Source organism: Paramormyrops kingsleyae, chromosome 15 (genome assembly GCF_048594095.1).
Source record: "Paramormyrops kingsleyae isolate MSU_618 chromosome 15, PKINGS_0.4, whole genome shotgun sequence".
In the NCBI taxonomy this organism is placed as follows: domain Eukaryota; kingdom Metazoa; phylum Chordata; class Actinopteri; order Osteoglossiformes; family Mormyridae; genus Paramormyrops; species Paramormyrops kingsleyae.
The window spans coordinates 3,728,384-3,752,832 of record NC_132811.1 but is presented as its reverse complement, the minus strand read 5'-3'; the positions used below and the strand labels follow the sequence as shown (position 1 = coordinate 3,752,832).

At 47.7% G+C, this 24,449-nt stretch overlaps 1 protein-coding gene across 3 annotated transcripts in view; it reads left to right on the top strand.

The window, feature by feature from the left end:
• Positions 1–24,449, top strand: part of kdm4b (lysine (K)-specific demethylase 4B) — a 55,081-nt gene that overhangs the window by 10,305 nt on the left and 20,327 nt on the right. For all 3 annotated transcript variants that reach the window (XM_072699709.1, XM_072699710.1, XM_072699711.1), the window contains exons 6-9: positions 9,892–9,941; positions 14,590–14,693; positions 17,224–17,361; positions 23,149–23,345. In XM_072699709.1, the coding sequence (XP_072555810.1) occupies positions 9,892–9,941; positions 14,590–14,693; positions 17,224–17,361; positions 23,149–23,345 (489 nt within the window). The remainder of the gene's footprint in view (positions 1–9,891; positions 9,942–14,589; positions 14,694–17,223; positions 17,362–23,148; positions 23,346–24,449) is intronic.

The following is a 24,449-nucleotide window of genomic DNA, read 5'->3' as shown; positions in this document are numbered from 1 at the left end:
TACAAAAATGTGGACTGTCTGGGAGGGAGCAAAAACATGGACTGTCTGGGAGGGAGCAAAAACATGGACTGTCTGGGAGGGAGCAAAAACATGGACTGTCTGGGAGGGAGCAAAAACATGGACTGTCTGGTGCTACCTAAGGACCGGGTTGGGAAACACTGGCCTACAAAATATTGCAGTTTACTTTAAATTCTTATACCCTCTTCAAAGGAAATTTAAATCTTGAAAAGGAAATATTAAAGATTCTGAATAATGCTCTTTTCATTTTAGCAGTAGAATTCAATATGAGTACTGTACATTATGCCATTATTTTGGCGTATGATTACTGCTGTTTAGTTAATTAATGCTATTTGCCCCAGGACACGTGGGTTCATCAGCAAACAGTGAGGACTTTCATACTCAGACATATTGGATACTTTCATCACTACTCACTTGCCCACAATTATGTGCACGTATGATTTAGTAGAGACGTTTGCATCTTTGGACTAATGTATGTTTTACTTTATAAAAATGTGAACGCTGAAAGACTTATTTTTCAATGCAATATTTATTTAATAGTTTAGAGTACTCAGGAATATCCAGTCAAAATGGGTAAATCTTATGCTTTTTGTTTAATGGCCACTGGAGGGCAGTCTTTCCACATTAGCCGTGATTCGCCATTCCTCATTTTTAACTTGTAGTGATATAATCCATGAATCGAGTGCATGTTTGTGTCTGCATATTGGACACTGATGTGTTTATGTCAGGTTATCAATATGAGATGCAAAGGAAAAATAATAAATCGCGGACGGCTGTATTTCCCATGTCAGAACAGGGATAGCGAGGCCCAGTCCGCCCCTATCCCCGTAGATGGGCAGCAAGCGTTGATGCCGCGTTGAAGAGCCGCTTCAGGCTGCTGTCTCTGGCTCCTTTGTTTCTTCATATTTTTTTTTGCTGACCCAACTCTGTGTAATTCTTGCAATGCCCTTATTTACTGTTCGGTGCAGACAGCTCCCAGTTTACGCTAAAAAACAATAGATTATGTTGCGCAGAGTGCCCCTCTCTTTATTATGCTTTAAACCCCTTTACAAGATCACCTGGCAGCGTATTACTGCCATGTTAATGCTAACAGGGCTGCATCTTTCTCAGGCTGCATTCGAAGTACGAATGTGTCACAGCGGAGCGACAAGGCTGTCCCATTTTGAAGGCTTCATCAAATGCGGTCCAGAAGTGCACCCCTCTTTTGCCGAGTCGCGTAGGATCCATCCGCTGGATCCCTGGCAGCCCAACATGTCCCAGTATTCATTGAGCTGAGGTAAAGTGGTTGTGTCCTGGCCAGGCGATAGCAGCGGTGCTTTGTGACTCAAGGGTAATGGCGGGAATGGCTGGTGACACAAATAGGAAATTATCCGTGGGCCAGACCGTCCTATTTGACACTCTTTCTGTTCAGCCTTCGAAGGATGCAGCCCCTGAATTCAGACACAGCCAGTATGCCCCACCTGGTGGCACAGTAGGTTGTGGGTTTCAATCCCACCTTGACGCTACATGTGTGTGTAAAGTTTAAGTGCTCCCCCTTTGTCACGCAGGTTTGTATTGGTTACTCTGGTTCATTCCTGCAGTCTAAAGGCATGCATTTAGATACATTGTCTCCAAATTGTCCAAGGTATGTGATTGTGTGTGCAAGGGTGTGTATGTATCTGGCGTCCCGTCCAGGGTGTCCCTCCAGGCCCCCCACCCCCGGCCAGGATAAGCGTTTAGAAGATAATTATATAGATATATACTGTATATGCCACAATGCATTAAGTCTGCTGCTGTCTGAAGTGGTGTCTTTGATGAAGCAGACTGATGAGTTTACTATTTTCCTGCTGTGCTGCTTATGTCACTTTTTTAAAGATGCCTGATATGTATTAATGCCATATTAATAACAGCCTAACATGTACTCAGTGTATTGCCTTGAGTTGGCTGCCGTTGCCCTTAGCGATGTGCTTGATGCTGTTGCAGGCCTTGTGTAGGGGGGACCATTATCCAGACAGGGGCTGCCTCTCTGTTAGCTTCAGCAATCAGGGCTGGCACCTCACCCTAACAACCCAGGCTGGGGTTCTCCGCCTTCCTCCACCCCCTCACCGTTTTGCTGGGATTTAAGCTGTTTTGTAGCTTGTTAATTAAGTTGTTATTGGAGATTCCGACAATGGCCCTGGCTTGGTTTGCTTTTAACACCTGTTTTACGGCTCCAGTTCAAGGTGTGTTTTCCCCAGAGGTTTATACGTTTAAAGAAACTGATTTTCTCCCACGTCAAAATGTGTGTGTATGATTAAACACATAGAAGTGGTTCTGGAGCAGTTTGACCAGAGAGTGAAGGAAAAGCGGCCAATGAGAGCTCAGCACATGTGGGACCTCCTTCAGGACGGCTGGGAAAGCATCCCAGGAGGCACCTCATGGAACTGGTGTAGAGGAGACAGTAGGGTCAGTCAGTCCCTAGAGCAACTGGGGTTAAGGGCCTTGCTCAAGGGCCCAATGATCACTCTGCTGACCCAGGGATTTGAACCAGCAACCCAACCCACAGAACTGCCCCCTTCCCAAAAAGTATATTTTTTGTTTAATACTTTTTTGGTGGTCAATGCATAATCCATATATGTTAATTTATAGTTTTGGTGTCTTTAGAATTATTGTAAAATATAGAGTATAGTGCAAATAAACTTGTCAATGTGTAGGTGTATCCAAACTTTTGACATTGGTACCGCGCGCGCGTGCGTGCGTGCGTGTGTGTGTGTGTGTAAATATATATCTGTGTACGTGTCCACAGTATGGAAAATGTGGGAAATGGTGTGTATTTGTTCATTATTTGTAAGCCTTCGCTGGTGCCCCCCCCAGTCTGACACCTCTAGCCCTGCAGGTTCAGCCCTCTTTTATATTGCTGTGTTCTCCTTGCTTGCTGCTCAGTGCCGTCGTTTCAGCAGGAGATGCTCCCCCAGGCTCAGCTCCATGCTCCCGTCTAGCACAGTGTCTCCCAAATCTGGTCCTCATGGACCCACATGCAGTTCACATTTTACTGGGAGCTGGATGGGAGCAAAAATGTGGACAGTCTGGCAGGGAGCTGGATGGGAGCAAAAACATGGACCGTCTGTGGATCCCTGAAGTCCGGATTGGGAAATGCTGGTCTAGGACTTACATCCTTGCCTATTTTTTCTTTTCTTCTTTCTGTTTATTCATCCGCTCTCAGATACTGAATGCTTTAATATGACCCTCCCCCCCGTGCATGTACAGGACAGGATCCCGGCCTTCAGACTGCCTGTCTCCTGCCTGCCCGGTGCTCGCCGCCTGCGATCTCATTAGGAGCGACAGTTCACTCAATGTCCCCACTTTTATTGAGCGAGACACTGCATTCGTCCAAGTGCAGCCTTCTCTATTAATCAGCTTGGAAGCGGCGAGTGTGCAGCGGGAAGTAGACGGGACAGATACATGATTACAGATTAAGACCACGCTTCTGCTTTCGTTCCCCTCGAAACAAACTGCAAACTGAAACCAATTTATCTCGAAGGAAATGGACACTATCTTGCTGAAACTCTTTCTTGTTAACAGAAACAGGCATTCGTCCATGTATTCTACTCTCTAACCGTAACTCTGTGCATTGTCTTGAGTAAACAAGTTTAAATGTATAAGTGATTGGCCCTTTAAAAAATGCCAACAAAATGGTATTTCCTAGAAACAAGAGCAACATTGTTCAGGCTTCCGTAGCTCAGCACTTCTCGCTCCCCCGTCAGTCACCCGTCGTCAGCCCAGGCTAGGCTGTGTACAACTCCATCTCTAATGGAGATATGACCAGCCCTGTGGGCATTGTTCATGCCAAGCCAGCACTGTAATGTGGTCTGCGGTAGCACAGGTGCAGGGGAAGTGGGGCGCTGGCAATTGAGGTGGCAGGGCCAGCATCCCTACAGTCAGTGACAGACACAGGAGAGTGGCTTTCTGTAGAAACAGAGCTGGTAATAAAACAGGTGCAAGTGATGGCCAAAATGACACCTCATGAACCATCTACGGAATATTTTGACCCCATTAGATGGTGCTCTTGACTTGCTTTGGGGCTTGCTTTGGGGCATGCTTTGAGCCCTTTTTTTTCTACAGATAGCACCATCTAGTGGTGTCAAAAAATACTGCGAATGGTTCATGAAGTGTCGTTTCTTGCCATCATTACCTAGTTCTTTACAGAATTACCACCCAAAACCAAACTGTAGGTGCTCATTAGGTTACTTCTTTATTGAATATTGGGAAGAGGCAATTATTTATCTTGATTCATTTGTTTATTCCGTTGTTATAATAAGGAGGTCTTGCTAGTCCTTTTGGCAGGGTTGCCCAATTCCGGTCCTGGAGGGCCAGAATCCAGCACAATTTGCAGATTTCCCTCCTCAAACACATCTTAATCAGCTAATTACCACGTTTAGTAGGTGTCTCTGAGCAGGGAAATCTGCAAGCCGTGTTGCAAACTAGCCCACCAGGACCGGAACTGGAGAGCCGTGCCTTATGTGCTGAGTAGTGGCATTGAGTTTTTAATAGTAAATAATACTCATGTCCATCGTTCCTGAGTGTCTCCTGCCTTGTGCAGTATTTTGCCTGGGATAGGCTATGGACTCCCCGCAAACCTGTGTGTGATAAGCGGTTATGGAAGACGGATGGGCCTTTTTATACTTGTGTTAACCCAAAAACAATTACCCGGCTCGTCGATTCTAAGAAGGATCTTTTCTAAGAAATATCAGGAAGTCTAATATGAACAATACTTTAACCGCTGCCGTGTTTATCTGCTCCCAGCAGCGTAATCAAAAAATGTCAAGGAGAAAATAACAATAATATGATAATATGCAAGCTTCAAGCAATAATTCCCCCTCCTCAGGCTGGATGTGCTGCTCTTTAGCTGAGGCGTTCGTCTCGTCTTTCTGCATGTCTGATTATACTTTAATCAGATAGTTGAGAACAACTTTTATAAATCAGAATGGCGAGGTGCTCAGTGGTCTTCCCATCTACGTGCAGCTCGCGCTACCAGAGCACGGAAACAAAAAGGGATTAATTATGTTTCTCATTTAAGCGGGATTATATTATGAAATACTCTGTGGAATAATAAGGTGATTATTCTGTATTTAGATGATTTCACCCCATCCGTGCCATTCAGTAATACTGAGCTAAGTTTGGAAAAGATTTAAATTAATTTCATTCTGTTGACATATACATTCAGCCTCTTAATTATGAGCCAACATAAAGCAGGATAAAACCTGTTAAATACCAAATTGCCTCTTGAACCTTTTTGAAATTTTACACATAATTTTTAGTTATACAGCACCTTAGCTGATTGCTTTCTCGATGCTAAATACCTCTCTTGCTATGATTTTTATTCATACCATATTCATACACAAATGAGGTTATAAAGCCATTTAGCTGTGCTTAGGTTCTCTCTTTGCTTCAGTACGTACGGGGACCTGCCTCAGATTTCTTTCCTTTTACGGAAGGTCTCCTCCTCTTCCTTTCTTCCATCCATCCATCCATCCATCCATCCATCCATCCATAACCGCTTACCCAGGGTTGCAGTCCGCCTGCTGCTTGTTCTGGGACTTACGGACATGAGGATTTGGCTCCCTGAATGGGACACCAGTTCATACTTCTCGATATAATGTGTTTTCGTAAAAGGCTACATAACTGCTGGGGAAAGTGATCTTTCCTTGTCATTTGCTAAAAGCAAATTTACTCACATGGTTGCACCCCTCAACACTGTTTAACGTGAAGGGTTTTTCTTCCTGTTTGAAATTGAATTATTTTCACTTTCCTGGTAATTACAGTATGTTAAACCGGCCTCTGTGGCTGTTTGCCTTCGCCCTGTGCAGCCACTGTGAAATTAACTTCTTTCCCCTCCAACTCGGCTCCCATCAAAGTCGTATTCCGCCGACCAAGATCTTCTGTCAGATTTCCGGGAGATTGTGGTGCAGCCCGTGGAGGGAGACTGTTGGTGAAAAACGAGTGAAGACATTCCCAGTGAAGAACAGGAGGACAGTTGGCTTATCATTGTGGAATTTTTTTACTTATATTTCATTGAGAAGTTGTACTTCTGTGGATGGAAGTAATTCGGCTCATCGAAACACAAAATCTCAGTAACGAATTCAGTAACGAAAATCGAGAGGCCGTCTTACAGCGGGTTTTGGAACATGGGCCCCGCGATGCTGGTGGAAGAGCGCAGGGCACGTGAACCTCACCACATAATTGTGCACACGAGTGTATGTTCTTCTCAGTGGAGAAGAGGGTGGGACTGCCTGCTTCCCAGAGCTTTGACGTGAAGCCCGTGTTTTGGAATTTGGATTTTCCTCATTTCTTTTATAATATAATTAAAAACCTAACCAGTACAAACCTCTGCAGTCTAACGGTTCTGGTCCTGGTGGTTTCCAAGTTAGCCATCCATTACCCTTCTACCAACCTGCCCCTTGTTTTATTAAGCCGCCCCCAGCCATCTCTGCCCGGTTATTTTTTCTCGCCTCGCACCCCCCCCCACCCCACACCATTTGCGCTGCCCTCACTCTGCTCAGAGCCTTGAAGTGCTCTTGCTGATATGAGCTCCAGTCGGCTTTTTGGTTTCCTTTGTGTTTGCCCATGTGCTTGTAGATGTCGGTTAATGACTCTGAGTCCTGTGCACATCCTCAGCCAGCCTGTGATTGGCTTATAGTGGCCCGGGGTCTTTCATGCTTGCCTGTGATTGGCTTATAGTGGCCCGGGGTCTTTCATGCTTGCCTGTGATTGGCTTATAGTGGCCCGGGGTCTTTCATGCTTGCCTGTGATTGGCTTATAGTGGCATGGGGTCTTTCACGCCTGCCTGTGCTTCGAGGATCTGTGCCTCTGTAGCCTGGGGCTATGACCCGTCCCCTTCCCCTTATTTTATGTCAGGACCACCAACACCTGGATACTGAATGTGTTTAGCGTTGGTGAACTTTGTGAATTTGTGAATTGTTCAACCATACATGGGGCATCATGGACCATGTGCCTTGGCTTAGGGTTGCATATTATCAGGCGGGGGCCTGGGGGCTTTGTGTTACAAGCAGGTTTGGGCCTGGGTTGCTGCTGGAAGAGGTGTTGGTGTGGCCAGCAGGGGGAGCACATCCTGTGGTCAGTGTGGATCCCAATACCTCAGTGCAGTGACGAGGACACTGTGCTGTAAAAATGGTTCTGTTCTTTGGATGAGACCTATAACTGAGGTCCTGACTCTCTGACGTCATAAATGATCCCTGGGCATCTTTCGAAAGAGTAGGGGTGGTACCCCGATGTCCTGGCTAAAATTGCCCTCTGTGGCCCTATCAAATCTGGCCTACCAGTCATCTCCCATATCTAATTGGTGAATTTTCCCCTGCCAATTCACCACCTCAGCTACTGTGTGGTGAGCGTACTGGTGCAGAATGCGTGCTGTTTTTCCAGGAGTACATTCCAGATTTTGGTCGTCTTCTGGAAAAAACAAATTCCATTGTGGGACATGCAATGTCCCTATCGATGTCCCTACCAAACAGACCTAAACAAACCTTTGGAACTGCCGTTGCTATGTGCAGTATTTTTGATCAATGACTGGGAGTCCAGTATTTTATGGGACTGAGGTGGCGATCTTGTCCCATGTTGAATCTTCAACATTGAAGTCATGTGTCTTCATTACTGTGTGTTTTAAGTAACAGTACATGTATACCATACACAGAAGGGTATTCTGGATAGTAGTACTTAATGTGAACATCGCTGCCATTAAAAGAAGCCCTGCGATGGACGGGGAGTCCCGGAATGTGTATATTGTGGATATAATGCACATAAAGCATGACAGGGCCGTAATTGGGCAGTAACGCACGGGTGAGTCGTTCCTGGCTGCTTCACTCCACGTCACTGGCTCTCTCGTTACTGCTGAGGTCTCGGCTACGTTTAAGGTGGCCTGTGCTGTACCGGTGTCCCCATCACTGGCTCGTCTCTGTTACACGGCAACCGAACACGGAACACGGGGAATTAGTGAAGCTATAGCTACAATTAGCATGACGACAGAGGACACGCTAATTAGCTACCAGTCCGGTGGCTCTCATGTAGCCTAATCCCGTTAAACTGAGAAATATAGTTTGTGTTTCTTCTGTAAAAAAAAAATTGGATGCACGTTAGTTGATTTAGTGTCCTTTCAAGCTTTATAAATAAGGCGATTATGCATCCAGCTACATTTATGGTATATTTTATTAGTAGCCAATAAAACGCTGCTGAAGGTTCTGTTCCCTGAAAACACCTGGAGCTTTCTGAGTATGAATTATTAGTGATGCACGTGTGAGACTGTCGAGCGTCCTGAGCACCGGGGTGAGGAAGACGCTGTCTGTTTGAGGTGTGCAGGTTCCGGGTTCGGTGTTCAGCATTTAGCAGCTTCCACAGCTTGATTAGCAGCTTTGCTCAGTGTAATAAGGTATGTTGAATCTGATTATTCTGGCTTGATGTCGGAACCTGTACTTGTCTAAGGGGAGTCTAATGGATGTTCAGAGTCTTTGGTGCAGGAAGAGAAAAGTCATCGCAATTTCCTGTTGAAGGACTTGTCATGGTATTGAGTTCGTTTTCCTTCCTTTTTTTGTTTAATTTTAACTTTGGTTGCACTGAGGCTATGGTGATCTGTTACCGTGGCTGCGAAGACGTACAGATGTAATGGCTCTGCGGCAGTTGGACTTGCTGACTGTCATTTTAATTTATAGGCTCTATGCTCTCTTACGAGATGCTACGAATCCGCAAAGCTGCCGGACGCGGCGGTCCTCGTCGCTGTTCGTGTCGCTGCATTTACCCCAGTGGGTTCACCATGTCCAGTCTCATGGCTCCTAGTCGGCCGATCGGCCGCGTTTGGCCATCTGGCCTCCCTTCATCAAACTGAAGCGCTTGGAGACAGGTGCCCTGGGGCAGGTGCTGTGATAAGGGGAGGGGAGGGGGGGGGACTCGTTTCTGCTCCACTGGAGGTGTGAGGAACATCAGCAGAAGAAATAAGTCGCGTCCACAGTACGCTCAAGTGGAAAAGTGGCGAACCACCCGGAAAAGCAGATAATTGCACGTTGTCGTGTTTTCATGGCGTTTTTGTGGAACTTGGAACCATGTCTGAATTTTTATGTGTACTGGGAATTTACATCATGAAGAAAAACCATTAAAATCATTTCACTACACGCATGTAAAGTGGATGTTTGTGTATGGGGACAAATAAAAACCAGAAACTGCATTAATCATAACAAAATTAAAATGCTTTTTTTAATTTGCAAACTTTCCATGTCCATGTTCTTAATTTCTGATCATATTTTTCCAAATCCTTCCTGATGGTAAGAGGTTTAGAGAACTTGAAGATTCTGAAAATACCTGAATCTGTATAAAAAAAAAATCCCTGCTCTTTCTGCAGATGCTAGTACTTGTTCTTACCAGCAGATGGCGATGTAAGGCTGCCCTCTGGTGCCCAGGGCTTTAAACTTTGTTGTTATTCAAAGCTTGTAGAAAGGCTTTAGCCGGAGGGAGGGTGAATCGCAGGTTTTACATTTTCATCGGAGGGTCTCGGGGGGGTTAAGCTTTTTCTAGGCTGCTGGAAATAATTGTCGTAATAATGATGACGGTAATAACAAGAAGAATCAAATCTTGGGCTTTGTGTGGATAAAACGGATTTGTTCTCATGTTTAATTATTTCATAATTCAGGTTGGGATAACATTAGGGGATGTACAAAGTACATAGCCTTTGGTACATATGCCTTCGACGTTTTTGTGTGTCAGTTTGACCCCCACCGAGGAATAAAACACTGAAATGAGTACTGCCTTCATAAGTCAATTACGATCGCCGTGCTCCCCTTTCCCTCACCTCTTTAAGTCTTTCTTTCCCATCATGCCTCTCTCACGCTCCCCTTCCGTTGTTGTCTCACTCAGGTACGCCGTCCCGCCAGAGCACGGCAAGCGACTGGAGAGACTGGCTCAAGGTAAAGTAGCTTCCCTCGCTGCCCGTCTTTCCCTGGTTTGTAACCCCCACTGCCCATGTCTCAGTTAAGCTTTTTGACTAGCTTTCCCTCCCCAGGTCGGGTGTCTCCTGTCCTGCCCTTCGGTTAATTCCTGGCCCAATCCTTTCTCCATTCACTCCGTGGCACCCAGCCGAACGGATACTTGTTCGCTGTGAATGGCAGCCGCAAGCCCACATTCTGAACACCCAATCCACGAGGTCTCCTGATTTCTACTGGGGCATGATCTGCATCCCTGGTCCCCCCTCCATCCCCATAGCACCCCCTCCTCTTGGCGCCTCTAATTCCAGGCTTCTACTCACCAGCTGTTGCTCTCGAAGGGAGTAGCGCCAAGTGAGAGCGTGCACACCGTACGAAAGTGTGCCTGACACCACGGAGTGGGACGGAGATGCAGGCGGGGGTGAAGCTGTGTGCCCCTTGCTGGCGGGTTTCCGTGTGAGCGGTCGGCCTGCCTGGAGCAGGGAAAGCATCATGCACACAGCACGCGCTCCCAGCAGCAGCGGCACGGAGCTGGGAAGGGGGAACGGAGCTGGGAAGGGGGAACAGAGCTGGGGAGGGGCCGCACGGAGCTGGGGAGGGGGAACGGAGCTGGGAAGGGGGAACGGAGCTGGGAAGGGGGAACGGAGCTGGGAAGGGGCCGTACGGAGCTGGGGAGGGGCCGCACGGAGCTGGGGAGGGGCCGCACGGAGCTGGGGAGGGGCCGCACGGAGCTGGGGAGGGGCCGCACGGAGCTGGGGAGGGGGAACGGCCTCTGGAATTCATAACTTAATAAGCGCGGTTTGTATGCGCGGGCAGGCGAGTGCCTCGGTGCCTCTTTAATGAACGCCCGCGCTGAGAGGGAACGGCGTCTCCATCGATCGCTTCTCGGGGAGAAAAAAAACAGCAAAATGCTTACCTAGAGACTGCTGGGGGGGGGTGTGTGGGCTGTGCAGTGGCTCTCTCTCACCCCCCCCCCCCCCCAATCAATGGAGATTATCTCGTCGTGTCACCCTGAGCTATGCTGAAATTGACTAAGGGGAGATGGTGGCAGGAGCGAATTTCCTTCAGAAAACAAAGCATACAAAGAGATCTGATTGCTTATTGGTGCGCAGAAAAGGCCTGTTTGACGAGGTATTTTCACGTAGGAGGTGTTGAGGATTAGAGCTGTAATGCATACTCATTAGTGGCCCCCCGCAACAGACTCTCAGCCGCTGTCGCACCTTCTGCTCGACTTCCCCTCTCCCATCCCGCCGTTTCCACGGAGATGCGGCTCGTGCCGCCCCCCCCCCCCCCCCCCGCTTACGGGTGTTTATCATTCTGCCGGTGCGCGGCTGTCTCGTTTACACTGAGGCATTATTCCAGTTACAGCTATCCTTTTTGGGGGGGGAGTGTGTGTGTGGGGGGTTAATTTTGAATACAAAAGACAGAATTAAGTGCAAAGTTAATATCGCCGCAGGGAAAGCCGCGCGGCTCCAGCGGCATCTTAACGCTAATTAATAACGGCGCCCCTCCCCCGAGAGGTGCGCTCAGCATATTCCTCACCGTTATCAGCGGCATGCGGCATGTAGAGAGATTCCCGTCGAGATTCCCGTGGAGCGAGCCGCCCCGGAAGAGCGGCGAGGGGACGGACTCGGCGGCGGGAAGCACCCGCTGCGATCCGGCGCGGCATCCGCGGCCCTCGCCTTCCGGGGAAGGACGCCGATATCCCGCTTCTGCCTTTCAGATAGCGATCTGTTAAAGGCTTTCATGTATTTAAAGAGGCGATTCAGTGTTTTTTTTTTATCCCGCCCTTTTTTAATCTTTAATGAAGTATTGTTCCTCTCAGGCAGAGTAGAGGGCTTTGAGATGGATCACATGCAGAGTGGATTGGGGGGGGGGCTCGCTGCTCGAGGCCCATCACTACCCCCCCCAAAATTTATCCTAGTACCCCTTGGTATGATGAAAATCCCCAATAATTTACAGAGGTCCCCTCTCCTCGGGTCAGCAAATTTTACCCCCCCCCCCCCCCAGCTGTTAAACCCCTCCTTGGCCCTTGGTGGGGGTGGGTATGGTAACTGAAGGTGACTGGAGAGCTCCCTGCTGTCAGGATCAGAGTGTCGGCCTTGAACAGAACGGTACGGGGGCGGGGGGCAGGGTGGGGGGCAGGGCGGGGGTCTGGCTACACTACCTGTGGTTTGTTCATTGCTTTGTTTGTTTCTCTTGTGTAAAATGTCCCTAGACTGGAGACTTCAATAATAACGTTTGAATTGCCCCATTTGTCATTCACATTAGTGGTAGCAGCTAACACACTCTTACATGAGGCTCACTAGAGGAGATTAACACCACAGTTTATCCCTGTATTATCGCCTGCCAGTGAAGGCACCTGCTAGAGATGGCCCAGCCGTACATATTTCCCAGTGACACACATAATGGCTGCTTGCTGTAAACTGCCGCATGACGTCCAATCCTTTGATTTTTATGAATGCTTCGCTCAAAGTGAAGCTTGAACGTTTGCCATGTGCTGCACATGTGACCCAGAGTCCGGCGTTCAGGGGTCAAAGTCACTGAAGGGTTATGGTGGGTGATGCTCTGTTTGGGCTGATTCACGCAGCGCCCCCTGGCTGCGGGAGGGAGAGCTCTCGGGCTCTGTGGGGATATTACATTGTTATTACATGCATGGTGACTGATGGTGTAATTCTGAAGGTGCAGCTGCTGAAATGAACGGATTCCAAGAGGCACCAGTGCTCTCTGAAATATTTAATATTTATATTACCCGGCTATTTTTTACGCACCCATATATGACACATTAATGATAAAGGGGTTCTAAAGCGATTCAGTATTGATACTCGCTGATAAATCTCACACTGCGTAGGCCTTTTTTTTTTTTAAATGTACTCGCTTGTATGCAAGAATATTACTTTTATTTTAATGTGCGTAGAGTCGTGAAATCCTTGTCATAAGGTGAATTGATGTCACTTAATAGCCCAAAGTGTGTGATTGTTTAACAGCGTCTATGTGTGTTTGTCCTGTGATGGACTGCAGTTGCTGGGATAGGCTTCTGGCTCACATGCCAACATGCTGGGTAAGCAGTTATGGAGGATGGGTGGATGGATGGATAATCTGACCAGGGTGTGTGACTGTGTGTGTCCTGTGATGGACTGCAGTTCCATGCCTGGTGTATCTCTACCTGGCGTCCCGTGACTTGGGTTCCGGGCCTTGCAGTAAATAACGAAGTGCGTTATTTAATGCATTTTGTGAGGTATTTAACAAGGAGCTTCATTATTTCATCTCGCGGTAAAGTGGGAAGGTGCAGTCTGTAGTAAATTTGCAGTGCAGGAGTTCCTGTTCGGTCCCGACGGCTTCTTGGTGCTCAGTGGCAGTGAGCAGGGCTTCCTGGCTGCAACCAGCGGAATTGGGACTACCTGTGACCTCCATTAATCCTTATTTATTTGTGGTTTTTCTTTAATGTGGAACCGCTAGTCCAAAGGCGGATACTCGAGTGAGAGAGAGAGAGAGAGAGAGAGAGAAGGATGACTGCAGCTCTGCCTCTGGCTGCTGGCATGAATGCAATATCTGCCTTCTGCGGTGTGCTGCACGTGTGCAGTGTGTGTGCTGCACGTGTGCAGTGTGTGTGCTGCACGTGTGCAGTGTGTGTGCTGCACGTGTGCAGTGTGTGTACATTTTATATAATGTCTAGCATTTAATCCCTGGGGGAAAGCCTCTAATTTACAGCTTCAAGAATTTTAATTAGTTTTCCTTTGGCAGGTGAAGGAGGATAAAGTGTTGTAACTGTAATGATAATTATACACCTGCTATAATTGTTTAATTATATAATTTTTTAATTACGAAGACCATTGTAGGATTTTATTTTTTTGATGCTTTGTTATTCTAGCATGGGCTACTTAGCAGTCACACTGAACATGCTTCAGACTGCCTGAGCTGGACTGCTATAGAAATCAATTTTTAATTGTTGAAAAGGTTTTATTTGTGATGCTGCAGTTCTTGGAATCGTGGCTTCTTTTTCAGAAGGAGTATTTTATGTGAGCTTTGAACTTATTACCTTAATTGAATTGGTTTTATTACAAGTGTAGTGACTTAACATTGCCGTCACACTGCTGTGATAGGTTAAGAGTTTTTTGTTAATTATCTGCAATATAACAAACATTTCTTTTGACTTTCTCACAAAGAACAATTTATTCAAAGAGCAACGCTGCTTTCCGTACTGGATTTCCACACTTCATTTTTGTTGAATGATGTGTTTTGATTGAGGAGTCTTTAGCTGGGTTAGTAGACAGTAAAATTTGATATTCTTCTCAGTTACTGTCAGATTACCAGTGCAGGGCTTTATATCGCGTGGCACGAGTTGTTCATGTTGTATATTCTGATTGGCAGTCATTATTGCGAATGGACTTGTTTTTCCTCTGGTTTGCTCGTGAAAGCCTGAGCCGTTCCTGTCGTTTTGTTTGCCCGTTGCCGTGCCTGGTACCTGTATCCCGTTGACACGAGTAACGCTTATGCCTCCGAACATAGCTGTAGGTAGTTTTATTGGGTCTTTATGGAATTCCTTAATGTCGCCCAGTCGTCCATTTCTTCTCCTGCTTCTGTCTCCTGGTGGCGTGTTGGTTGTAATTTCCCTCCCTCCCCCATTTTCTAGGCTTCTTCCCAGGCAGTTCGCAAGGCTGTGATGCTTTCCTTCGGCACAAGATGACCCTGATCTCCCCGTCTATCCTGAAGAAGTACAGCATCCCCTTCGATAGGGTAGGTTTTCGTGCTGGCTGTAGGGGGTCACGTGCTAACCATAACCAGTTTAGTGTTTAACGTCTAATTCAGCGCTGTCACACTCGCGAGGTGCGTGCCGTTCCAGCTCCTAGTGACAGTAACACTTGAAGAATCAATAACATGTATGTGTAAATGTGAGCATCTGATGTGTATAATCTCCCCCTATTTCACATTTATATTGATGAAATGATTCAGGATAAATTATACTTCTATAGTAGTGCTTCCCAGCCTGGGCCTCAGTTGGTCCACATTTCTCCTCCCAGCTCCCTGCCAGACAGTCCAGTTCCCAGCTCTGGGAGGGAACAAAACCCTGGACTCTCTGTGGGTCCCTGAGGACCGGATAGGAAACACTGTTCTATACAATACAATAGAACAGTGATGCTTCATGGTCCCCATCTTACTCTACAAGCTTGGGGGTTAGCTAGAGTGCAGGGCTCCTGGAGCTGGGGGTTTAGGGCCGCACTCAGGGGCCCAAGAGCTACATTAATCTGCTGGCCCCGGGATTCGAACCCGTGACCTTCCAATCATAACCTGTTGCACTGCATTCTGCTCCCTAATATTTGTCCCTATTATGTACAGACACTCCTCTATTTCCGAACTTTCAACTTCCGAACTTTCAGACATACGAACGAAGAGAACTGTAAGTCCAAATTGTGTTCCTTGGGCTTCGGTTTCCTGTCCACAACATCAATTTTTTTTTTGTGTGTTAATTCTGGCTAGTACGACTTCTGGCCACTACTCCCACCACGCAGCAGCGTAGCCTGCGTACTCCCAGCATCCAAGTTCTTTGTACTTATATATACCCTTAAAATGATGTTGAGTAACGACTTACGAACATTTCAAGTTACGAACGGCCGTTCGGAACGTAACTCATTCGTAAGAAGAGGAGCGTCTGTAGAGACAAATAAAACTTGCACCTTGATATACGGAATGTCTAGTTTGTATGTGTGCATATTTGTTTTAGTCTTGTCGCTACTGTTATGCTTGATATTTTGTTTTTTTCTAATGGTTTACGTGCTGCAGTGAGAGATGAATGTGCAAAACGGTGGAGGCCCCTGTTTTCATAGCTGCCCGAGGCTTCGCGGATTCCTGATTCCTGCCGTACAGATTGCACCATGCATCTCACAGTGAAGTTGCAATTGGCTTTATTGCAAATTTTGATTTGGATTTAATCTTGTTAATTTTTCCTCACCTCCCTTGGGGATAGTTCCTATTGTAAATGATTGAACTGCTTGTGGTATTTGAGGATTAAAAGTGAATATAATCTGTTTATGGGAGACAAATGAAATTCCTTATTCTGAGCATTTGCTTGTGTAAGTCAAATTTAATGTGACTCTTTTGTCTCTCTGTGTTGTGTGCAGTTGAAGCAGATTCCCCTCAGTGGAAATCAGTAATAACTGGTTTGTTCTTTGCTTTAATTAAAAAAGACACACGGTTAAGATAGAAGGTGCTTCACACTCACGCTCTGGCACATCTGTCTGCCTTAAACTGCTGCTCAGTTTAACGGGATGATCTCTCCGGCCTCGTAAGTCCCGCAGGCGGCCGGTGATGAGCTGAAATGGAGCCACTGCGACTTTGACTCGGAATGCCCACTTTCAGCTTCAGGACTCGACGCCAAGGGAGAAAATGGCTGTGTAACGTTCGCTCAGAGATTCGGAACACGGCCTCCGGTCGGCTTTAGTTTCACATAATGACTGATAACGCTGCGGATTATGAGACTGTATTCACTGTAAAACGGAGGCAGCGCTAACAGCTAATGGTAGCATCTGGTCTTTAAGTCAAGTTGTACGTTAAAAGTGCGGAGAGTGATATCTATCACTCTTTACCCACTGGGTTTCTGGGTGGGGGGCGGGGGGCAAATAGTAATTTTCATTAACTTGTTTCCTAATGGATCCAAACAAACTGCTGGGCTGTGATTCATCCGTCTCTGTATGAGATGGATAAATCGGGGAGGCGTTCATTAGCGAGGACCAGCCCGTCCCTGCCTGCCGTGCTCTCGGGCATCTCCATAATTGCACTCGTCCCGCTGCTCCTGCGTCCTCCGTAGCCCTGGCGAAGGGTCTGACCAAGCCTTGCTTCTCCCCCGATCTTAATGAGGCTGGACGTGAAGGTCCCGATTGGCTGTGTTTGCTGCCTGTGGCTGGCCCACTGGGGAGCCACTGTGATCTGTTTTTGTCACGTCCCCTCATCTGCATCAAAGCATGTTTTTATTTCACTTTTAGGCATAATTTGCAACTTAATTTACCAGATTAGGGTGCCCCCGGTGGCAGGCCTGTGTAATGACGCGCTTCACTGTGGGCTCGTTATGGATTTAACGGTTTGACTGCCGTGCCCCTTGCGGCTGTATGATTAAAACAGGGCTTTATTGCAGCGCATAGAGAGAGAAAATGTCGCCATTAAATAAGCCGTAGGGAGGCAGGTGCCGTTCTGCTCCGCCATCCCTTCCCCTTCTCCTCCCTGATTGGTCGCAGGTGCCTGCATCTCGAACCCTCTCCCCTCATTGGTGCAGGTCACGCAGGAGGCGGGAGACTTCATGATCACCTTCCCCTATGGCTACCACGCCGGCTTCAACCACGGCTTCAACTGCGCAGAGTCCACCAACTTCGCCACGCTGCGCTGGATCGATTACGGCAAGATGGCCACACTGGTCAGCAGACGGTTTGTCCCGAGCACTCACCCAGTGCCAGATGGGGAATGAATCCACAGGGAAATGCAAAATATTCTTTTAAAATAATGACCCCAGTAGTCTGCCTTAGCACATACATACCAGCCATCGATCAACCGCTTGTCCTGCTTGGTCACCTCAGGATATACCTGCCCACCATATGTCACACAGTCATACTATCCATCCATCCATCCATCCATCCATCTATGGTCTAACTGTGTAAGCTGGACAGGGTTTTAGCACACTGCACCTTTTTTTTTGTTAACCTTAATTTTAAATTTAAATGAATGTTTCTAGAATACTATGTAGTGTGTTATGTAGGTTTAAGCAGCTGTACTGCATGAATCATCTTCAGGCTTGAATGTTTGCCGGGCTGCTCCTGGTTCTCGGTATAAGGAGCATGCAGGGAGAGCGTGGCTGCCGCTGCTTGAGTTGTGGTGCCGGCGAGCGTGAAATTCCGGAACAAAGGCGAGTGTGGGGAAGCTCCTGGTCCGCCGCGGCGTTCTCTGTCAGCTCTTCCTCTTTTCTCCACAGTTTGCCTGTTTCTCCAGCTTTGCTTTCTCTCTGGATGATTTGCACGCTTTTTTGACGGCTCTCTCCCAGGAACAGGCCCGTAGCCAGAAATTAATTTCGTGGGGGGCTCTGGGAGGTGATGCACCGATTTTCAGCGAATTTCGAGGAAGTTTCAAACTGGTTTTATCATTTGCTCCTGCAGCATGACGCTGGCTTGCCAAGGCAGCCTGGGGTGCTCTCCTGTATCTAGATCAGGGCTCTTCAAACCTGGCCCTCCATTCTGAATCCAGGCCGTGTTTTCAGTTCCCCCAGGTAGCTAGTTTAATGATTAGTGATTCTGATTGGCCAAAGGCTTCACACCTGGCTCACGGGTAAAGGGAAGCTGGAAAACCAGCAGGGCTCGGACCTTGAGGACCGTGATTTGAATGGCCTTGATCTAGATTAATTGGTTCCCCTCTCCGGCCAAAATGAACAGGAATGTTTAGAGCAGGATCTAGAGCAGGGGTGTCAAACTCCAGTCCTGGGGGGCCGGAGCCCTGTGTAGCTTAATTCTTTCCCTGTTCCACTACAAATAATTCAGCTCAAGAACTGTGTGGTAATTAGCACAATAATTTGAATCAGGTTTGTTAAATGAGGGGAAACAAAAACTGCAGGGCTCCGGCCCCCCAGGACTGGAGTTTGACACCCCTGATCTAGAGGAAGCATGTAAATCTCGGGGTTCACTCATCCCTCTTCCTCTTGACTTCCTGTAGTCCTGGATCTATCCCGCTCTTTTTTCTCTTTCCTCATTCTCTGCGTTCCAGCCTGACAGTGGGATGGGTCTTTAGCCTGTCTGATTGTTATGGCCCCACAATCGCTGTTAGACTTGGAGATCGGAGGTCATGGGATGAGTGCTGAGTGGTCGCGGCTGGCATCGCGTAGCCTTGTACTGTCATTGACCCTGTCACAGTGAGGCGTCACCGTCCTCACTCTGGTGGTGTACAGGTCTGAGCTGAAGTATAAGACCACCATGATGCATTGTGGGACATTTTTCAGCATGAGAGCAGCGCTGAGTGAAATTCAGACATTCCCTCACATGTATGCATTCCAGAGTCATACTTATTTGCATGATGTGTGTTACGACTGGGTGATATAAATGATATATTGACTTATCATATAAATTTAAAACGATAAGAAAATGAGAAACTTTGATAAACTGTTGATAAGGAACAGTAGCATGCATCAGCCAATCACATCACTGAAATGAACGAAAGTCTAACCAATCATATGACAACCTACGCCCGACGGACACACAGCAAGGTTGACTGAGTTAGCGGAGCATGCAACATACTGTAGATTTCAGTTCATTCAGCTTCTTTCCTTTTCTATGATCTGAATCTGTTTTAGGGGAATCTTAAGGGAATTTTAAGCAAAAATTGCACCTTTTAGTAAAGACATAATTTCAATTATATTGTGGTAATTAGTGAAATTAACTGATGAAAAAAATTATTGTGATAAAATATTTTATATCACCATATATAAAATGTCTGTCCGTGCCTCGCCCTGTCCCGCCTCGTCTGTCCGTGCCTCGCCCTGTCCCGCCTCGTCTGTCCGTGCCTCGCCCTGTCCCGCCTCGTCTGCCCGTGCCTCGCCCTGTCCCGCCTCGTCTGCCCGTGCCCCGCCCTGTCCCGCCTCGTCTGCCCGTGCCCCGCCCTGTCCCGCCTCGTCTGCCCGTGCCCCGCCCTGCCCCGCCTCGTCTGCCCGTGCCCCGCCCTGCCCCGCCTCGTCTGCCCGTGCCCCGCCCTGCCGTCTGCCCGTGCCCCGCCCTGTCGTCTGCCCGTGCCCCACCCTGTCCCACCTTGTCTGCCCTTACCTCGCCCTGTCGTCTGCCTGTGCCCCGGCCTGTCGTCTGCCCGTGCCCCGGCCTGTCCCGCCTCGTCTGCCCGTGCCTCACCCTGTCGTCTGCCCGTGCCTCACCCTGTCGTCTGCCCGTGCCTCGCCCTGTCCCGCCTTGTCTGCCCTTACCTCGCCCTGTCGTCTGCCTGTGCCCCAGCCTGTTCCGCCTCGTCTGCCTTCTCCCCGTGTCACTCCCTGTCTTGTACTTCTCCCCTGGCATCTTTATCCACCCTTCTTAGTGCCTCAGTGCTTGCAGAAGCTACCTACAGAGCCTCGCCAGGGATATCGTGATGGGACATTAAGGAAGCTTCACCTTGAGACTGAAACAGAGCCCCGACTTTAAAAGGCGCCTCGCTAGACCCTGCCGGGAAGGGGGCCACCGGAGCAGCCGCGCGACCCAGCCTGCTTAATGCTCCGCCGTGTTCCCTGTGCCTGCTCTCTGACAGCTGCTGCTTATGTGTAGGAGGGCTGGTTTAAGCGATACACCTCCGTGGCAGGAATAACAGCGGCACTGCTGCTTTGAAACAGCATGAGAGATGCGCGCTCTGTCTGCGCAGAGCACAGCGGCTGCTCCTGCCCCGGACTGCGCTCCGTTTCATTCCTGTTTCTTTTTTTAGCGCCTTCTGTTCAAATGTCACTGTAATACCGCAAAACATTGATTGCCTTGTTGTCTCACTCTGGTGGGAAACAGAAAGGCGGAGAGCCGGGGCTTCGGCTGTCTCGGATGCCCTTTCTTGTGTCAGAAAGAAAGTTTGCTCTGAAGAGCCAGACGTGTGCGCTTCTGGTAAACTCACGAGTGTGGCTTCTGCTGCTGGGAAGGCACGGCGGGCTAGTTAGCGCTGCTGTACGGTAACCTCCTCAAACACACCTTTATCTGCCATTCAATAGGATATGGTTGGCAGGGCCTCTAAGCTCCCTATGAGCACTTATATAGTTTAGCATCCATTTTCTTTAAACTGTTTGTTCATATAATGGAACGCGGTTCTCTTTTTAATCAGTGAAGTACAGAGTCAATTACATTAAAACGCTACAATCATTTGAATTGGCAGGCTTTGGTCCTAACGATGGCACTCATTAGTGAAGTATCTGTAACCATGGCTATGGATTCATCCCCCGACGGTGTGACGCACACGGACACATGTCCGCATGTTGGCTGACCGCCACGTGTCGGCCATCGTTCTCTGAGGTGGAAAGACGTCAAGGTGGCGGTCGTATCCGGTCGTATCCGGGGCGCGGAGCTGATTGGGCTACGGCTCAGCATCCAGAGCCTCTTCTTGCTTCCATATATAAAATGGGGCGAAAACGTAAAGGTTTCTTGGCTCATTATTTTGGAAAAAAACAAGGTCACTCTGAGTGATTTCTCAGGTATCTCGTTATGATGACCTGAGTATCATCTTTCATGTGGAGCCTGTAGCCCTGTACTTTGCAGGAAGAATTGTAGAGCTGTTGGGCTCATTGGGTTGGGTCTTCTGGTTTGGACTGAAATTCTCCGCATCATACTGGATGCTGTAATGTGTAGTTATTGCTTAAACCCTGAGCAGGTGAACAGTCTTCCTACCGAGTGTGTGGAAAGGTACCATTCCTGTGAGTCGTGTCATTTGCCATCTGTGACCAGGAATTCCGAAGCAGCAAAATGTAACAGATATGACCTGAGGGAGGGAAAAAGCATTTGACCTGACTGGGGAATCTCAGCTGGCTGCCGCATCAGCGCCCCCTACAGGCTTACCTGCACATTTCTGATTGAAACCCTTCAAAGCTCATAGTTTCTCTTGCATGGTGTCTTTGGGCCCCTGATAATTAAAAAAAAATATATATATTTTAAAATATTTGCTGGAAATTTAGCTCCTCTCCAAGTAAGTATACCAAACGCTTAAACATTAAAAGAAGTTTGCTCTGAGCAAACTGACATGTGAGTCTATAGAAAATAAAGAGCTCATTGTTCCGACGAGGCCGTGCACAGGAAGCTGCTCTCTCTCTCCACGTTTCCCCCTTTTGTCTTCTCCGCGTTGGCCAGCAATACACAGGATGCCTCCTCGTCTCTCCTGGATGGGCCACTAAAATGACGTGTTGATATTGCCTTGCGGTGTCCTGCGCTTGTTGTGTTCCGTTATTTTCTCACGCGGCGCCCCCCTCCTCCTCCTCCTCGCACCCGGACCGCGCTCACCCCGTCTGCCTCTGCCCATCGCTGAAGAATGTTCTCTGTAATTGAACACAAGGCCCTCAGCGCAGTTCAGGAAATAAAGCAGAAATGTAATAACTCACCCGGGTCGCGAAGAAAATTAGTTTTACTTTCCCCTCTTTCTTCCCCTTCGATCTGCAGAGTTTTGGCCATTAAGTCCTGCATTTTGAAACACATCGTTACTAAAAGGATCACAGGGAAATGGCTGAACTGAAGTTCCTTCAGCTTAGGCACCGTTACCGGGCATCAATTCTACTTTTGCACTCTCTGGATACATATTGCTACCATGTGTGTGATACACTTTCATTTACATCAACAGAAATAAAGAAATTTAAAAATATTAAAATTCTTAACGTCTTACACTTGTAATGAAATCGTATCCCACTGCTTAAAGCCCATAGTGTCCGTCTGAAGTGTCACTGTTACCTTTTGATTTTTGAACATGCTGCCTGAATGGGGCATGTCTGTTCAATTTAGTCGCAGTAATTGGGGTCATATCCCATTTTAAAGGAGTGTTCTGCTACGCAGATTGAAGGCGTTTAGCAATCTTGTCATCATTTCGCCGGTAAGATTGTTCATTATTTTTTTCCAGCTCGTTTTAGTTTCTCTGCCCTCATGAGTTCGGCGATGAAATGCCGCAGATGTGATGATGGCTGCATCTGTGTCGTCTTTGCTGCATTTGCAAAACAGCTGTAATGTACAGAGTGCCAGATTGCATATTAACTGGTACAATAGACGATTGATTCTATCTTTATGTAGTTTTTGATGTGTATAATTGTTTTGAAAGTATGGAAAAAGTAAAAAAAAAACAACAACTTATTTTATTATTTATTAAACTTTATTTTGGAGTGTGTGTTAGGGACTTTAAGTCAAGCAAACTCATTTTGGGGCTTTTCTGGCATCCCTGCCTCTTGTCCTTCCTGGAATAGACCCCTGTCTCCCAGCAACCCTGCCTTGAAGAAGCACTTTGAAATTGGATGTACGGATGGATGGATAGATCTGGGATGAGCTTGTTTATTTTAGCCTTTGAATTGAACCTGTTTAGTAAACAGTCACTGTCTAACTTCAGGTTCAGTATTGCGTGGTTTCCTTTTTCGGACATGAGCCTCTTCCCTTGATGGCTGATTTTGATCCTGGCTGTTGTCCTCCTTGCCTCCCAGTTTGCCGTTTACTTTCTGTGTTTCTCTCCCGTGTCTCCACAGTGCTCCTGCCGCAGGGACATGGTGAAGATCTCCATGGACGTATTCGTGCGCCGCCTGCAACCAGAGCGCTACGAGCAGTGGAAGCAGGGCAAAGAGGTGACCGTGCTGGACCACCTGAAGCCCACCATCGTCAGCAGCCCTGAGCTGGAGCTGTGGAGGGAGAAACGGGTCACGTATCGGGACCGACTGCTGCAGAGGTGAGGCCCCCTGCACCCGATATGGCTCTTAGCTCTGCAAAAGAAAGGGTGACGCTTCAGGTTTATGGGTCACAAATGCAGCAGTGGGTCTGCTCTTTTTCATGTGGTAGTTACACTTCAGATATTGTATTATACGTAAATAACTACTCTCCCACATTTACAGTATGCCTATCTTTTGACAAGACTTACAGACGGAACAGAATTTATGCTGGTAACTGATCAAAGATGCTCTCAGATAAAGAATCACAGGTACCTTTGGTACAAAGGCTTTTCATTTAGTGCGACAATGAGTCTTCAGATCTCTTGGAAGCGGCACTGAAATCTGAGGGCTGCCTGCTCTCTACAGATGATGGTTCGCAGGACCTGACTTCTGCCCCAGTGCATCAGCCAGCTCTGCAGTGGTTATATGTTTAGTGTCAGCTGCAGAATGCACTGCACAGTAAGCTGCAGGGATTTGGTCATGCTTACTGCAGGTACCAGTAGGACAGAGGTATCAGAATCAGACTTTTTCTGGAAAACTCCTGGTTGAAGGAAGGTTTGGACACGTAGCAAAGACACATGAGCGTAGAACATGTTTTAGAAACATTTGTAAAAATAGGATTTCTTATGACTACATGAATGATTTGGTTGCAGAAGTGATAGTGATTATGAGCTATACCGAACGGTGCTTTTACAAGAATGATTTGTGCCTTAATTTGCTTCGATGGCAGGGTTAAAGGTAACCTTTTATTAACTGTACTAGGAGATCTTCGTGAATGACATTGTTCCTGTGGAGCACGTGTGGTCCTGCACAGATAGATCAGCGTGACTCCGAGGTCACCCTTTTGCCAGAGTCTTTCCGATTCGAACCTGGCAGAGCGTTTGCGGAACATTATTTTTTGTTGCCTCTCTCTTCTGAGGTTATGGGTTTAACTCTGGCTCTGTGTGTGCGCGTCATCCCAGGCTTCCCCAAGGCAAATCAGGGGTGTAATTTGCACTTAGCATGTGTCTGCGTGGGGCTGCCTAGCTGCAGGCTATGCGTGCGCCTGCCTTCGTGCAGATCCTAACCGGCTCACCTTTGAGTGCATAGCTGATGCGTTTGCCTGATTAGGATGGATGCCCGTG